At 44.5% G+C, this 17936-nt stretch overlaps 1 protein-coding gene across 1 annotated transcript; it reads right to left on the bottom strand.

Annotated features, from left to right (window-relative positions):
* Window positions 1–4078: 4078 nt before the first annotated feature.
* Window positions 4079–10481, bottom strand: LOC128297726 (uncharacterized). The gene is made up of 3 exons (XM_053033420.1): window positions 9217–10481; window positions 7775–8983; window positions 4079–4226 (listed from the first exon to the last, which is right to left on the bottom strand). Exons 1-3 carry the CDS (start codon window positions 10479–10481, stop codon window positions 4079–4081), a joined length of 2622 nt encoding a protein of 873 aa, XP_052889380.1.
* Between the last annotated feature and the right edge of the window lie 7455 nt (window positions 10482–17936).

The raw sequence follows: 17936 nt of genomic DNA, 5'->3' as shown, positions 1-17936 counted from the left end.
CAAATGAATTTAGTAACGTTGCTCCTTTTAATAGTTCGCATTCTACAGTCTGGAGTGATTTACTTGTAGCATTAATCCTTTGAAGAAGTGGGTTCCATATAGCAGTCATTAAAGCAGTTTCTTGTTTTTTAATTTGCTTCAAAAGAGAATTTGCTTCATCTAATGTCACCACTTTTTCATTTCTATTTTTTTTTTTATTTATTCCATGATGACGGCTTTCGCCGTATTATTTTTCATTTCTATCATTGCATATTTTAAACAATGCATCCTGAATATTTTTAAAACCCACTTTTAAAGCGAACACTGCATCTGCTCTTGCTGATCTCCTGGTAACTGAACATCGTTTCAAGAACACAGGTGGTTGATTTTCATTTTTCTTCAAGCACTCGGTTAAAACTTTCCATCGGTGGGTTGAAGACGAGAAAAATGTGTATCGTTTCTGTATGAAACTGAAATAGTGTAGAGCTGTTTAGCAATTTTCAGCTGCAAAATTGCTACTGCTACTAGATTGAAAGAAAGATTACCGCAAGGAATGAATACGGCACTCGAACTGTGTTTACTAATCCGTGCTTGTAATCCCGAGTATTTCCCAGACATATTTGCCGCATTATCGAATGACAGACCACGGCAGTTTGAAACATTCAAACCTAATTTATTTAATTTATTCAACACTTCTTGTTCTAGATAAGATGCGTTATGTCTATCTATTGGAATAAATCCCAGAAAACGTTCGAATATTTTCCCACAAGGATCAACATACCTTATTACAAAAGTTAGTTGATCGATATGAGCTACGTCCGGGGTAGAATCTATTATGATGGTGTAATATTGTGCTAATATTACATCTTCAACAATTTTGTTTTTAATTTGTTCATTGATAATTTCTAACATGGCCATGTTTATACAAATGTTGTTTTATAAATACGTCATATTCTGCTAAATATTCTAAGCAGGACAGATAATTTCGCTTTCGTTGACTTTGCTCGCTTTCGTCATGTCCTCTAAAAGCGATTCCTAAACGACTCAATAATTTAATTGTACTGACTACTCGCTTAAGAACTTCTTTCCAATATTTCTCTTCCTTGTTCATTTCTGACTCCAACGCGGAATCGACTCTATTACGCATTCCAGATCTTTTATATAAGCCGCACATTGATGATATGTGCTCTTTTGATGTTTCATGACCTGACAAAAGAGCGGTAATAGACTTCTAGTTGTTTAGACCTGCTATAAATTTCGAATTTGATTAAGAAAAAAGCACGCAAACATAACAAAATACATTTATTGGTTGAGGAAAACACGAGCCAAGTTCTCTTTTCCAAAACCCCATTGCTTTTTTCTATAAAAATGGTCTTGTGTCTAGCTTCTGTGATATACATGCTCATTGTCCTTATACAGCGTTTTAGAATCTTGTATATCACCAAAGTTTGTTGGTTTATTTTTAATTACAAAGTCAACAAACTGCTCTGAAAAAGGACGATTCCACAGAGAAATATCGTTTGGTACAGTAGAGCTCGTTGAACCTGTTTCGTTTGTATCGTGTGATACATCATTACGGATGGGAGCGATTATTCTACTTTCCTCGTGGCTAACTTGGTCGCAACTAGGCAAAATATCTGTTGTTGTTGTTTCAGTGTGTCGTGCACGACAACAAACTTATCCGACGCATTTTTTTGCGATTGCACAAATTCAAGATTTTTTTAATTTTTTACTCTTCACGGCGCCACTCTGGTAGCGTTTCATGATGTTGTGGTAGTTGTAGTTGTGTTAATAATAGTTAATTAGTTAGTAATAGTAAATAAGAGTAAATTACTAAAGAAGTAATTCGTTGTTAGTAGTAATGCAAGTAAATATAAGTAATAATAAGTATGAAATAGTGAAGAAAAAAATAGTATAAAAAATGTGAAGAAAACAAACTTATTACTTACTTAAAACTTAAAAACTAAGAATAAAATAGTATTAAAAAAATATAAGCTTAAAAGAATAAGCTTAAAAAAAATAAAAGCTAAGCTTATAAGTTTTAAAAGAAATAGCTAAGAATTAAAAAGCTTGGCTTTTTCAAAACACACTTTCAAACAGAGCAAACACACTTCGAAGCACTTGGCACAGATCAAAGCTTACTTCACCAAATGACGATCACAAGCGTAATGTATCATATGTATATAAATTGCAATTCTCGCATGGGGTTTTCAGTAACGCCTAGGCCTCACCTTTACCAATATTAATTTGCGACATAGCTGCTACTGGGGAAACTGGGGCACCAAACCCTGTAGAATGCATTTCGGAGACTCATAACCACACATACAAGTGGAAACGTGGAAGTGTGTGGGGGAGGGAGAGTGCCATCATTACGTCTACCCTAGTAGGCATTTTTAAAAAAATGCCCTCAACAACTTTTAAGTGGCTCACTCGTCTCTTGCACCTATTTTTTTTTATTTCTTCAAGAACGGCCAGCCCGTATTGCTTTTCGCTTGCACCATTATCCCGTACAAATTTATTTACAGTTACAGTACATTTACAGTTATCGGTTTTTGTTTGATGACACAGCCTAGCGACACTGTTTGCTTGTAGAAAAATGTACACACACTTGTAAGAAATGGGACTACAAATTTACTTTCCGCAGGGGAAACTGGGAAACTGGGAACATTCCGGCAATCGTGTGAAGAATGTGTGTGTATGTGTTTGCCATCAATCCGTGCATCGGCCAAATCGGGTTGTTACTTTTAGAATAGATACGTGGAGACAGCAGTTACAAAGGATTGCGGGAGGAGGGGGGGTCGTCTAGGATGGCTTTCTAGGATGGGAGTTTTAGACGAAAACGCCAGCTGTGAGATCGATCGGCGGCTTGTTGTCGTGGAAACACCGTAACAACGCTTCGCTTACTTCTGGCCACTTTGGGTTGCAAGTAACCATAATGAAGAGATCGGGGTTTCCTATTACACGTACAATGCCAATTGCGTCCTGGTATTGGGCCCGCATGAACCGGTCGCTGCCGGTAAACGTTGGATCGCGCTGGGTCGCGTATTATTCTTGCACCAATGTTCGTCCGTGACTGGTAGTTTCATCGAGAGTTTGGTTATCTGCTAAACCTGCGTAGTCCAGAATACCAGAGTAAGCATCGGCTCGTAGCTGCGCCTGGTGTTCCCGTTGATATTTCAGTCGTTGCTCTTCAATTTTACAAGATTGATCTACACTATACTGTTGCAGAAGTCGTCCGGCACGGTGGATTAATGACATATCCCCGTCCCGTGTACATAACCGATAGGCGGCATGTTCGCGGGGAGTTATTTGTCGTGATGAACGTAAACCTTCGTCTTGTAAAGCAGCATTACCGTCGGGTTGGTCATCGCCAGTGCGGCCATTTGCTTGAACATGATCACGACGCAGTACCTTTAGCATGCCATACGACCAGCCTTCTTCAGAGTATGGATGTAGGATCGGATATTGAAACGCATCAAACATCTGCTGGGATTCGTATACCCGAAAGAGGCTCCCGGTACTGCGGTTCTGCAGGACGATATCACGCGTTTGACCATTCTCGGAACTGAGGATTTCTTCAACTGGTCGGTTATAGCGACGCTGAACAAGACCGGGCAATCGCGCATGAATGTGCAACCGTACGTCTTCCAGGCGTGTCATCGTGTATATATAAGATATAGTGATCAAAGGATTACAGATATCAAACATTCGCTGGAGTTTTGCTACAATTTCGCGATCTAACCTGCTGCTCAGTGCCAAGTGCGTTTCGACCATTTCGTTCCATTGCTCCTCTACGCTCGAGTCGTGATAATATAATTGGGCATACATTGGGGCACGCCCGGAAGATCGATTTGATGAACCGATTCGATGGCAGAGCGCTCCCTGTATTCTGTAAGTGTATGTTCCTCTACCATCAGTTATCGTGTGGTCCTGCCGCACACGATCATTCGGTCAGATTGATGCCCCCATCGAAGTAAATGCGATTGCGTTATTGTACGTATTGTATTTGTACGTGTTATTGTAGTATAGTTATTGTAAAAAATGTGGGTTGGCGAACAGTTCGATCAGTTCACGTGGCGGTTCGGCGAATGATGGCAACTTAACTTGACCGCTGTTGCAACATAAAGTGCCCGTAGGCCAGTGTGCGTTGTAGGACGGTTAGCCAGGTGTTGATCGAGTGTGGACAAAACAGTGCGTTTGATTGTGTCGGTAGCGGCAGCCATACGAGCGTCGAAATCCGCTGATAGCTGAGATTGAAGAGCCGAAAGTGCTAAAGAGAGCTCCTCTTTAACTATAATGCGCCCACTACGACGTAACTCCGAGCAATCGGGATGCATCCAAAGGAAAAAAACCGGTGTTGGTTAGCACTACTACCACCAAGGCAGATACGATGAGCCCAGCGCTTGCAGACAAATGTATTTCTGATCCTCTGACGAAGGAGCGCGCGAGCAGGACAGACATAGGTCGGTTATGATGAGATGAGCGGGGATCAGTGACTGAACGGATAAGCGCAAAAAATAAAAGGTGACACTGAGTCAAGCACTTATCTTTGCAAAAGCAAGCGAAAACTGGCCAAAATCACTAAAGTGAAAGCACCAAAATGATCAGAACTGTTATATTACACAGATGCGATCGAAGGCAAGCAGTATTTGAAAGGAGAACAGTCGAAATACGCAGACTAAAATCGGAGCGTTTCAAAAGTGCGTCAACTTTACTCGAGAGTGAAGAGAGAACTGAGTTGCACAATATTGGCATGGTTCGCGAATGGTTCTCAGCCGATACCGAGTAAGGCGATTGTAAACATCGTGGTAGCCAAGTCCAGCTTTTAATAACCTTCTCCCATATCGACGGCGGAGCTGTTGGCGACGTATTGCTTCCCATCGTTGACGTAATGGGAGTTGGGCAAAATCGATACTGGTGTAGATGGGCATTGACGCAGCATTGCTACCAGCTATAGAAGTTGTTGGTTGAGGTACGGATGATATCAAAGAAAGTTCCATTACATTAGCAGCACGGCGACGTTTATATTCGGTTTGTCGCTTTCGTTTCTGATGGCGATTTCGCTCAGTAGGTGTTTCATTGGGCGGGGTTGCATATCGTGCCATCCAGTTTGAGGTGGATGGTACTTCTATCGATCATGGTACCTCAGAAACATTAACTTGACCCATGATACCCTTTGATGATTGTGTAGTTGAGGGTAAAGGCAAAGTTTCTATCGTTGTATTATTTTTATCAATAGCTGTTGAGGATTCTTGCGGAACGGTTATTGCTGCGCTTCGAAGCCGTTGACGGTATTCTGCTTGTCGTTTGCGGTTCAACCGCAATTCGCGCAATAGATGTCTCTTCTGGTGGAGTTGCATACCGCGCCAACCATGATGGTCTGGATAACTCTCGCGAGATTCGAGACCCAGACTGAAAGCATGGAAAATTAAATGTAAACATAATCGAACAGAGGCACAAATGTGAGTGTTGTAAAAGGTGTGTGTGTTTTTTTTTTTTGGTAACGGGGAGGGGGATCTTCGCAGGACACCCAGTGTCCCTGGGTAGTGTGGGATTCATCGACCGCAACCACTCGATACACGTGGTACGATCGACGCCTTACCCACTAAACCCCTCCTCGAGCTGATTCGAAGAAAAAGAAAGCATTTAGTAAGGTGTGAGATGGTACTCCTGGCATGAGTTGTGGGTTTACCTTTGTTCGCCGTGTCCAGGTGTGTCCGTGTGCTCCAAAAGGATGAAAACCAAGGCGTGCATGGAAGTAAAGTTTAAAAGAGAAATGGTTGCATTAAGTAAATGAAGCTGTGTCTCATTGCCCCCAAAAAATGAGCTAATACAACCCAGACGGCAGATTCCAACGATAGCAGTGCACCGCGTGGCACTAACCGGTACGCAAATCACACAGCAAGTGTGTTAGTTGGCTAATGTGTTCTTTGAAACGTTCCCCTTAACCCAACCAATGCTGCAATCCAGTAGCAGCCTTTCCATACAATTTACAATACTAACAATCTGTTGTATGTTGCATGAGGCGCAAAACTGAAACTCCACTAATTGAATTTGCAATTGCGACAGTGCACCAACTTTGCTAACGAATCTCATCCGGACCGTTCCTTTGTTCACAGCGCTGACTATCTTGCCACGGGTAAATACAGTCACGGAAAGTCAAATATAACCGATGGACGCGCATCGTCCGTGACCAGGTGACCCGTGCACACATAGAGCGGCATCTCGACACACGGCGCACGGCCAGGTGCACTCCCCGATCAGCATCTTACGCTATCATCCAGCTGATAGCGTAAGAGCCTGCACCATGCCTCCCGGCCACCCAGGTCACGGCGAATGCGCCTCCGAACCAATCATCAGCAGGATTGACGTAGCACAGCTGGGAAGCAACCGGGTGGTGCACCGTGGACGCGGCCACGCAGCCACCCGACATGCTCAGCTGCTGTGCATCGGCGAGCGTTTCTGCTTTTACTATACGGAGGAGACCGACCGAAAGTAATACGCACTTCTTGTGCGGCACGACAACCTCAAACGGTATGCTAATGTACCATTTTTGGCTTCTCCTAACTCTATTTATCAGTACAGAATAGTAAGTACTGCGTTTGGGAGAACGGTTCGAATTAGATATGGCGCCACCACTACCTACAACACTGGGCTGCTGGTTCGGTAAAAAAAGTACCATTTGAAACAAAACAAACCTTGCTGGAATTACCACAGATTCCTAAAATGAACGGTCTATCGGCAAGCGTTTGGTACACCACACGCGCATCGCGCGTTACCTGGTGACCCATGAACACTTCGATCGGCATCTCACACTATCATTTGCTTGATAGGTGAGAGCCTACACTCTCGACACACGGCGCATGGCCAGGTGCACTCCCCGATCAGCATCTTACGCTATCATCCAGCTGATAGCGTAAGATCTTGCATCATGCCATCCGACCACCCAGGTCACGGTGAGCAATTAGTGGAAACAAAAAAAAAATAAAAGAAGGAAAAAAGACTGATAGTGATGTCGAACATTTTGAACAACAGTATTGTTTTACAAAAAGTTTTACATATTGCAATTGCATGAGGATGTAATGGATCTGACTTGCATTCTTCCGCAATCGAAGTTTCGCATGGTTAGATACGATGCAAAGTTGGTGCACTGTTTGCATGAAATGCAATTAGTGGCGTTTCAGGTTCCCGCCTCATGCAACATACAACTGATTGTTAGTATTGTAAATTGTACGGAAAGGCTGCTACTGGATTGCAGAGCATTGGTTAGGTTAAGGTGGACGATTTCAATGCGGTCGTTTAAAAATGGTAGCCACCGGTCCCCATGGTCTGCCATATTCGCCAAATTCGAGCTATGAGTTGATAATGTACTTACCCTTTGTAACGGACGCCGGCAATAGACCAGCTCCGTACTTTGTTTTCTGGAGTGAGCAGAGTATCTCCTCGTGACCGATCACTTTCTCAACTTTTTTTTTTAAACACAAATAACACAAATAAATTTTGAGAGAAATAAAAAGGCAAATTTTTATTGGCGTGCAATACATCACCGTGCACCAACGACGCGTTGCGTTAGCGATAGATAATATGTTTACGCATTATAATCCTAGCGTTCTGGTTGCGTGGAAGCGCATCATCTCTCCTTGCTGGCCAATGCTGTATATCCGTGTGTCCGCATGCTGCCGTTTGTGCGTCATTTGTCCGTGAGAGCAAGCACGCGCAAGTGAAGGTGAAGAAACAGAAAACACGCATGAAGAAAATTTGCTTCTACTATTATGCAGAGCAATTGTGGGCTTACCCTTTGGTTTTCGCATTGATGGTTACTCGCGATGTTACTCGCGAAAGCGCAACGTATAGCTGACCGTGTGCAAAGACATCCTTGGGGAGGTACAGGCCCAAATGGTTCAGGGATTGTCCTTGCGCCTTGTTGATGGTCATGGCGAAGCAAACCTGCACCGGAAACTGTTTGCGGCGGATCTGGAATGGGAGGTCCTTGTCGTTGCTATCGCAAAAGATGCGAGGCAGCAGCATGTCTGCACCTTGCCGCTTCCCAGTCAGTATTTTTGCGTGCAAGCAATTTGTCTTCAGATCCACTATTTGCAACCGCGTACCGTTGCAAAGACCCATCTCCGAGTTGAGATTTCGCAACAACAGTACCGGTACTGATCGCTTCAGCCGCAGGCGATGCACAGGTATGCCGCTGATGTTGAGCGTGTTCAAATATTCCGACGGTAGCTGGAGCTGCTCGTGCTCCTCCGGGTTGACCAACGAATCGACCGAGCGGTACTCTTTTTCGGGCTCAGGGATTCGATCCAACACGACGTTGTTGATGTTGGTAACGTCCACGTTGAATGGTGACAGAATCGCTCGATCCGAAAAATAAGCTGGGTCCTGATTGAAGCGCTGGATGTCTGGGTAAATTCTTGCCATCAAGGAATTTATATCCTGTATCGGGGCTGCTGTACGGGGCACTACCATTTTGCACGGTATCTTTGCCAACGATGGGTCCATTCCTTGATACGTATCGTGCCGGCCTTCGCCGATACGCAGCAGAAAGTCAGCAAAGTCCTGCAGCTCGCTGACACGGCTCGCGTTTGGGGCCGTCCGTACCCGCATGTTTACGCGCAAGCGTAGCATCGTGCACAGCGGCCACAGTGTGCTCCGTTTGATGCATTCACTGATGATCTGTGCATTAGTTCCTTTCGATACAATAGGCAAAATTTGCCGAAAATCACCGGACAGCAGTACCACCTTACCGCCAAACGGTCGATGCACGCCCGTGATGTCCTGGATGGTTCGATTCACAGCTTCGAGAGCGTACCGGCTGCTCATCGATGCCTCGTCCCAAACGATGAGTGCTGCCTGCCGAATTAGCTCGGCTCGTTTCGACTGGATCGGCATGCTGAGTGTTGGTTCAAGTCCAGCGGTAGCTTGAACGTCGAGTGGACCGTTCTGCCTCCACTCAGCAGCAACGCAGCAATACCGCTTGCTGCGGTCGCGAGTGCCACTTTCGAATGGTGACGCGTGTACGCGAGAATATTTTCCAGTACGAACGATTAGCTCGTACCGCCCGGACCATCCAAGAAGAAAAACCGTTGGTCGCCATCCGCTGTCGTCGTCGCCGTCGCCGCCGCTGCCGTCGTCGTCGTCGTTGTCGTCGCCGCCGCCGCCGTCGTTGTCGTCGTCGTGGTACCGTCTTCTGTCGCATAACGAACGATGGCCGCCGTCACTCGGTTATACACTATGCGCTGATCGTCGTTCAGCTGACCGAGTGTGGCGAGGGTGTGTTCGAGCTCGCTTACGGGATACGCGAGCTCAGCGATGAGCAGCTCATTGCTCATTGCCCGATCTTCGTTGCTGACGTGGGACTCGACGTGCTCAAATTCCAGCAGTTGGGGCATCCCGGGGAAGCAAGTGAGATCTTTGGTGCAACTGTGCAGGCATTTGGAAGCTGGTCGCTTCCCCGATGGCACGATCCCATTCCGAATCATCGTGTAGCAACCCTTCCCGGATGGCGGCTTGCTGGAATGTTGCGTACACAGTACCATCGACGATGCGCAGATCTTCAAACGAACTGGGCCCTTGCGATAGCAGAGCAATAAACGCAAACAGTACCGCTCGATCAGCTGCATACCGCAGGAAACCATCCTGCCGATGACCGTTTTGTGCGTGGTACGGATGCGACGAATCCATTGTTTCGTTCCCGGTTCGTGCCATGGTTGTCGCTGACTCGCCGCCGGAACACCGAATCGATAGTACATGGGTACATCGTGGTAAAGCAGCGTTTTGGCGAAGTGGTCGTTTGCCGCAAGCTGGAAGAACCGGGTCAGCATGGAGTGATTTCCCCGGTTTAACGCGGCCGGAACGGTTTCACTTTCCCGGAAGTAGACATACTGCTGGTTCTGCAGATGTACCGGCAGTGTGACAACGGTGTGCGTTTTGGCCTGTAGCTCGAAACGCATAATTCGCCAGCAGCTGTCCGTCGGCGAGAGGTAGCGCGCATCGATGTACTGCTGTATCTCATCATTTTCCGCGATGGATACGCTTAGCCTATCGTGCCCTTTGTACACATACTTGTACAGGTACTTGACGCTGCTGATCGAGTTGCAAATCTCTACATTGATATGGCAGTCGTACTTCTGGGTGAACCATGGATTGTACGGTACCACATGCCGATTGTCGAGCACAACTACTTGCACCGTCACAGTGCGGCCATTATTGCGCCGACGGTACTGCGGGTATCCGTTGTCCATGCTGCGCGTCCGGTCGCAGAAATGCTTCGGGTAACCCTTCGAGCATTTTCCGTCCTTCATGCATGGTGCTTCGTGTTTGAGCGGGCACGTTTCCGGATCGGGCAGTTCGGCTGATGCGAACCGATCGTAGTGGTCGGGCGTTTGCGGCTTGTCCTCCTCGGCCAAGATGATAAGGATGTGCGCATGGGGCAGGCCACGCTTTTGAAACTCAATTACGTGGATGCGCGCCACTTCGATTCCATGCGCTCCCATACTGAGGTCCTGCAGTATGGCTTTCAGCTTAAGCCGGAAAACACGCACCGTCAGATCCGGTCGATCCGGAACTTGCTATCTCGGGAGCAGATTCTGCGTAATTTCCGGCCATTTCGGGTTGCACGTCACGGTGACGAACAGGTCCGGCTTCCCGAAAACCCTTACAATTACCATGGCTTGTTGGTACTGGGCCTGCATGTACCGGTTGCCGCCGACGAATACAGGTCCCAAGAAGACGCTCGTTGGAATCGGCCGGAATCACCGCCTGCACCACCACCTGCGGTCCACCTTCCACTGGCAGATTCGGCACGTTTGCGTGCGGTTGCAGATCCGCTATGATGCCTACAGCGCTAGCAAGATCCATCAGACCGGCGTACGTCTCGGTCCGAAGCTGCGCTTGATGGTCGCGTAAATAGCGCAGCTTTTGCAGTTCCATTTTGCAATATTCCTCCACGCAATATTGCTGAAACAGACGGCTACCGCGGTGCAGTAAAGATTCGGCGCTACTTTCCCGCCACGCAATGCGGTATGCTGCATACTCTCGCGGCGAAATTTGACTGGAAGTTCGCTCTTCCCGTTGGGCTGACTCTTCATTCGGTTCCTCGTCGACAGCAGCATCACCATTTGTTGTTGCAGTGGTCGATTGTCGTCGTCGTCTTCGGGCTGGTTCTCTTGATGGGCGCATCTTGGGCAAACCGTAAGTCCAGCCGGACTCTCCGAGCGGCAACAGCAGTGGAAGCTGCAATGGGTTAATGCTTTGGTTCCACTCTGGTACTTGCCGCAAATTTCCAGTGGCACGATCCTGCAGAATAAGGTCCCGCGAATGTTCCGTGCCGGTTCCGTATCCGTATTCCGTATTCCGGTTCCGTAGTATTTATTTATTTATTTATTTATTTATTCCCTTATTTATTTATTAGTCATAAAATCATAAGTGATATGTATTGAGTGATAATGAAGCAACACAACATAAAGGCGACAAAAAGCTGACAAACACCTATTCCGTCCAATGCAATAATCAAAAGCAATGCAACACATGTGAAATGTTGATACCAAAGCGTGGGAGGCGTATTGCTTCATACTACGAAACAGTAAAGTGTAAGAAAGAGTGAGACAGATAAACCTTTAGCCATAATACAATTCATTTCTGGGAATGCATCGATCGGTATTGTTGAGAAGTATATTGTAATAAACTCAATGCAATCGGTAAAAGGATGGTAAAACCAACGGATGATAAAAAATCTGCCACACTTTATCCATTATGTGAAAATGCGTATAGTGTGTGTGTGTGCTCGTGCGCCATTACAAAAAAAGTTGTGAAGCTTAAGCGAAAGGATAGAGATATGCAACAGATAAAATCCATCACCAACCTTGTCCAGCTTCTGATGGCGTGCTGCCACTGCTTACGTTGTTGCCGTCCATTTCAATCACTGCAATTGCTGTCTATAATGGACTGTAATCGGTACACCCAGTTTGAAAAGTTTTGCTTACTGTCGTCTATAAATGTTTTAATCCTTGAAAATCACTTCAATACACATTATCTTACACCTACACCTACACTGCCACTTACAGCTTACCGCTATTGGTCTAATAATCACTTAATATTAATCACACCACTCGCTAAAAACTTTAAACTACACCGTATAGTTTCTTAAACACCGAATCGAATGACCACCTTTTCTTAATCGCTACACTCCTTAGAAGCTGAAAACTGCACTTTATTTCACCGTATTATTGATTTGGCAAAAAAACTCGGAGCACAACTAAGCACGTGTTTAGCAAACGGTTAGCTGTGGATTTTGTTCTTCGGAAGCATGGCACTTTTCATCCAAAGTGCTATTTTGTATTTCCATCGTTATTTGTATTTCCATTTTATATTGCCATCGTTACCTCTCGCACTAGTTGAATTTGTCGGAGGAAATAATTAATTCAATCTGGCAAAAAAATTAATTATAATCGCCGTCTAAACGCCCCATAATAAGCAGGACATGATTCTTCCCTACCATTATTTTTTTAAGATTCCATATGTTTAGGCAACAATTGAAAGGAAGAAACCACACCGGCAGCGGAGGGCATAGGTAAGCGCTTTTTCCACATTGGAGAGAAAAGGATGGGTGTTAGCGCTGCTGCCATATGGCTGTGTGCTAAGTTACGTAAACTTCACCTGTATGCGTAGCGAACAGGAAAGTAGCGAAACGAAGTATTGAAATGTTTATTTATAAAGAAAAACTAATACAAAGCACAATAACTCATTGCCCGCAATCGTTATCGTACCCCGTACACCATAATGTAGTGTGATGTAAAATAATGTGACATTTTATACTCAACTTAAGTGTTTTTAATTGTATAAAAACATGCGCTATGCGTTCGTACCACGTAGTAGTGCTTGCAAACGAAGGGGATATTAAAATGCATTAACACATTTTACCAACTTTCCACAGCTCTTTCGTATGAAACACTTATCATGTTATCGAACAATGCCCACATAACCAAAAACTGAAATACGACCATTGAAAGACCGATATAAGGAGTCGTAATTGATTACATAAATGAGGACAAGCAGCAGCAATCATAAGACTCGTTACGAAAATTTGAGGAAGTGTTACGTGAAAATTAAATGCGTTACGCTTTGAAACCGTTTCAGTAACGTCTGAAATATTTCTGAAACGATATTTAGGTTCTTGTGAAATATTTCTCATAAATAAATGAAACATTTCAGACTCGTTAAATACTGTTCGTTTTAATTTTATTCTTGCTCGAGTGAGAGAAAGAGGCAACAGGATTTGCATTCTCTTTCTGTTGCATGGATTGGTTCGGAGATAATATTTTGGTTGAACATACAAGTGCAAAGATTCGCAGAAATTGTTACTTTGTCCATCCTTTGGTGCCGGAATAACCATACAGCGAAGAATAAATCAAAGAGCTGCACCTCAAAAAAGGAAATTAAGTGAAAACATATTGCATTAGTGTGTATTTCTAAAGTAAAAAGGTAAGTAGTAAACGAACATACATACCAAACATGTAGTTCTAGGCCGATAGGTTTACCTCTTCTAGACGGACCGGCACTAGACTGATTTAGTTGGTTTGTCACTCGTCGCTAAGAAGAGATGGTCCAAACTAGATAGTGGTACCAGACGTGTGTTAGATAATTCCGATAAACTACACCACCGCACCGTCTCCGATCTACTACAGGATATAAGAACAAAAATCTAGTGCCGCCATAAGTCTACCATGGGCGGCCCGGAAAAACATCTCCGATCGTTGTACACCACAAGTTTTCCTAGTTTTACAGTATTTTCCTGTCGGAAAGTGCAAAGTAATCTTACCTGTTGCCAGATCGATGTTCGCAAAGGTTCATTCTCCCTTGTACTGAAAGCTTTTCTCCACTCTAGTACGACGCCTGTACAGCATACCGGTTCTCCTTATTTTTGCAACGTTATCCATTCCTATCACTGAAAATCGAAGGAATCATAATCAGATTATACTCGCTTAACAATATTTACGGCTACTTACGTTTCAAATAGCTAAAAGATAGCTAATATTAGCCTCAAAAACACTATTGATTGCCTGAAACACAGAAACACACGGTTTATATCAAAGGAACCCAGGTCGCAAATGTCACTGAAAAGACGTCTTTTGGCGGTCTTACCGCCCGCCGTTAGACCGCCAAAAGACGTCTTTTTAACGAGGGTTTAGACCGATTTTGACATTTGCCGCAGCCAAAAAATTGGCAACGCTGCCAAAAACAAAATTTTCAGCTCCATCCCCCCCCCCTCCCCTTCCCTTCTCACCCTTCCCTCTTGGTCCTTTTTTTCTTCTATGCATCCCTCAATCATTTTACCGTCTATATTTAGAATCGAACTCGTATTGCGTGTGTCTCAATCTTCAGTATGTTATGTATTTGTCTTTTACGTCTGTGTTGAGTTGGGGGTTAAAATAGGGCTATAAAAGCACCCATGATGGAGTCAAGCGATATATGCACTGCTGTGTATGTCTTCGTCATGAATTTGCGCTAGATGCACCAAATTGATGGTGCAATTAAAGGTCGGTATGTATTTTGGTTTCGTTGAAGCTTCAGCCTCAGAGAAAAGTGTTTCCTAGATTGAATGGAGGTATAAATAGTCTCTATTTTACATGCATTTTCGGACACTAATTCCAGTGGAACAGCATCATCATTACCGTCATCAAACCATCATGAGTTTGTCTCGTCTTGTTTTCCTGGGATTGTAACGTAAACTATTGTCAATATATTAGAGGGGCAAATATAATGTAACAAGAACTCTGCTTGCAACCAAACGTGCGATAATAATTTAACTTTCACGACGAAGAATATCACATGCACATTCATAGGTCGGATGCGGTGATGAAAATTGTAACCTATTTTAACCACTGGATAAGGATCATCTAAAGGTTAAGGACCCTCTTCTAGTACAAGATGGACCTGTATCATGGTAAAAAAGCACATTCATTTCTTTCATTCCTTTGGTTCTGCCGGCAGCATGATCATGACGGTGGTACCGGTTGCACGAACATGACGGTGATAAAGAAGCGAATAAGGCTTTATTCGCAATGGCAGAAGATGCAGAAGACTCCTCCGCAGAAGACACATTTCAGTTGGATCATGAACCTGTTTTCAATTATAGTTATTGTCCAGACTTTTTTTTGTGCCTCCTTGGCGTTACATAGCATGGCCAAAAACCAGTCTTATATACAAAGACCATTTCCATACAAAATCAAATTTAAATTATTATTATTATTATTATTATTATTTATTAATTCATCGGACATGCACGTGTCTTAATGAATACTTAATTGGTAATGTGACAAAGAGACAACGGACCTAACAAGACGAGTTGGACATTGATGGACAGAAACGGAGACGTTCGCGAAATGCCGGTTGGGAAATACCAAAGTCATACACATTGTAATTAGCGTTAAAAACTGTACACATTACATTTACGGGATCTGTTTGACCGAAAGTGGTTCTATATCGCGAAGTTTTGATTATTTCCCGTTGTCTAAGTCTCCTGGATGGGGCCAAAAAGTTAATGGAGCTAAGAAGGGCCGGTGCATCAATGTCGTTACCGATGAGGCCAGCAACAAACATACATTGAGCCATTGTCCGTCGTACCGCCAATGGCTGAAGTCCCAAGAGCAGGCATCGTGCTGTGTAGTCTGGGCGTGTGTCGTTGGCTCTCCAGGGAAGAAGCCTAATGGCAAACCGGGTTGCCTTCCGTTGGATCGCTTCGATGCGTTGGCTCCAGGCATGTATTGAGGGACACCAAACTACACTCGCGTATTCTAGGATTGGTCGGACCAACGAACAAAATAGGATTTTTACGCACATGGGATCACGGAAATCTTTAGTCACACGAAACATTAAGCCTAGCGTCTGATTACCACGGTTAATTAGATTTGTCATATGGAGTCTAAAACTAAGTTGCTTGTCAAGAACGACACCTAAGTCTCTAACACTATCCGCACTTTGCAATAACCTATTCTCAATGTTGTAGTCAAAGAGAATGACAGATCTGCATCTTGAGAAGGGCATTACTTGACATTTATCGATGGACAGTAGCAGTGAGTTTCGACGGCATCAAGAACTGAATGTGTCAATTGCCACTTGAAGACGAGAACAGTCTGAGACCTGTTTCACCGCGGCAAACAGCTTGACATCATCGGCATATAACAGAATGTTGAAATCAGCTAGTAATAAAGCCGCATCGTTAATGTACAGAAGGAACAGTAATGGTCCGAGATTGCTGCCTGGGGAGACCCCGGAATTAGTGGTGAAGGTCCGTGACACGCTATTCTCTAGCTCAATGCGATAAGATCTACCTGTGAGGTAAGAATTTATCCATTTTACCATACCATGTGAGAAACCAAGCTTCTGTAATTTAGCCACTAGAATAGCGTGGGAAACCGAGTCAAAGGCCGCCTTCAGGTCTGTGTAGATGGCATCGACCTGGAACCCAGAGTCCAGATTTTTTTTGCAGAAACTGACAAACTCGATTAGATTCGTGGACGTTGAGCGTTTGGGTATGAAACCGTGTTGTGAGGAGCATAGGTACTGTTTTGCAGCAGGCAGCATTGAGTGATGGAGCATGAGCTTAAACACCTTCGACATAGCGCAAAGGGATGTCACACCCCGGTAATTTTTTGCATGTGAACGATCACCTTTTTTGTGTATTGGCACCATTAGAGCTGATTTCCAATAGCTGGGATATATTCCCGTTTGAAGAGAGGTGTTGTAGATGTTTGCTAAAATTGGAGCAATAGTATTGCAGCAGCGGACGAGGACGATAGCCGGAACACCATCTGGGCCAGGGCAAGTAGTCGGTTTAAGTCGGTTTATAAACGCGACCACTGTAGGAATGTCTATTTGTGGGAGGTTTAGTTCCAGTGTATCAGCTGGTGTGTCAGCAGTGGCGTCGGCAACGTTAGCGGGATCAGTGGTCACACTGACGTATTGGCTTTCAAATCGGCGTGCAAATATCTCACAGATAGAATCAGGAGAGGTGCCATCGATCCCTTCAAAAGACACTACATTCGGAATCGAATTGATTTTGGTTTTACTTTTGACAAACTTCCATAAACTGCGAGGTTTTTAACGAAAGATTGCGTTCGATTGAGGCTGTGTACCTGGCGTAGCATATGCGATTATATCGGCGGTACATATTCGATACTATGCCAAAACGGATCCTGGAACATGTAGTTCTTGAACGCCGATGAGTGCGAAGCACTGCCGATCTTGCCTTTTTCAGTTTTCTGAGATGTTTATCTCCCCAAACTGGAGCCTTTTTTGGATGCGAACACGGAACACTGATGGAAAACGTCGAATGCAGTAAATCAGTGAAGGCATAAACTGCATCGTCTATCGAGTTATAGTTAGAGCATTGAAAATTGGCAGCAAAAGATGTAATGCGGGATTCAATGTTGGCAAAATTAGCTTTGGCGAAATTTAAGCGCGGTGCGTTGTCAGTTACAGTATGCGATTCAGCCGTCGTAACAGAAATTGTCCATTCAAGAGCCGGATGGTGACAGTCAGGTGAGATGATTGCAGGATCCGAATGTCCTATTGTCGTAGTAGCAAGTGTAGCTGTCAGATTAGTAAAAATTAAGTCCAACTGGCGCCCCAAGTGGTTTTTCACACCGCTGAGCTGACTGAGCCCGTTACTGGCCATTCCATCAGTGAAAATAAAATTGGCCTGAGATTGACACACTGGTTCATAGTGCATAGCTTGAGGAAGTATGCTATCCATGTCGGATGGTAGTGGAGGGTTCCATAGGATATCGGGCTAATTAAAATCACCAATGATGAATAACAAATCATCATCTTTTGAACACGACGAAAGACTTGTTACAACCATGTTAAGAGTATCCAATGTGTGAGTGTTGGTGGCTAGACTCGGAGGGATATATACTGCGCCGATGATGATGTGTGTGTTTAGAGCTCGT

Source organism: Anopheles moucheti, chromosome 2 (genome assembly GCF_943734755.1).
Source record: "Anopheles moucheti chromosome 2, idAnoMoucSN_F20_07, whole genome shotgun sequence".
In the NCBI taxonomy this organism is placed as follows: Eukaryota; Metazoa; Arthropoda; class Insecta; order Diptera; family Culicidae; genus Anopheles; species Anopheles moucheti.
This window is presented reverse-complemented; position numbering and strand designations above follow the sequence as displayed.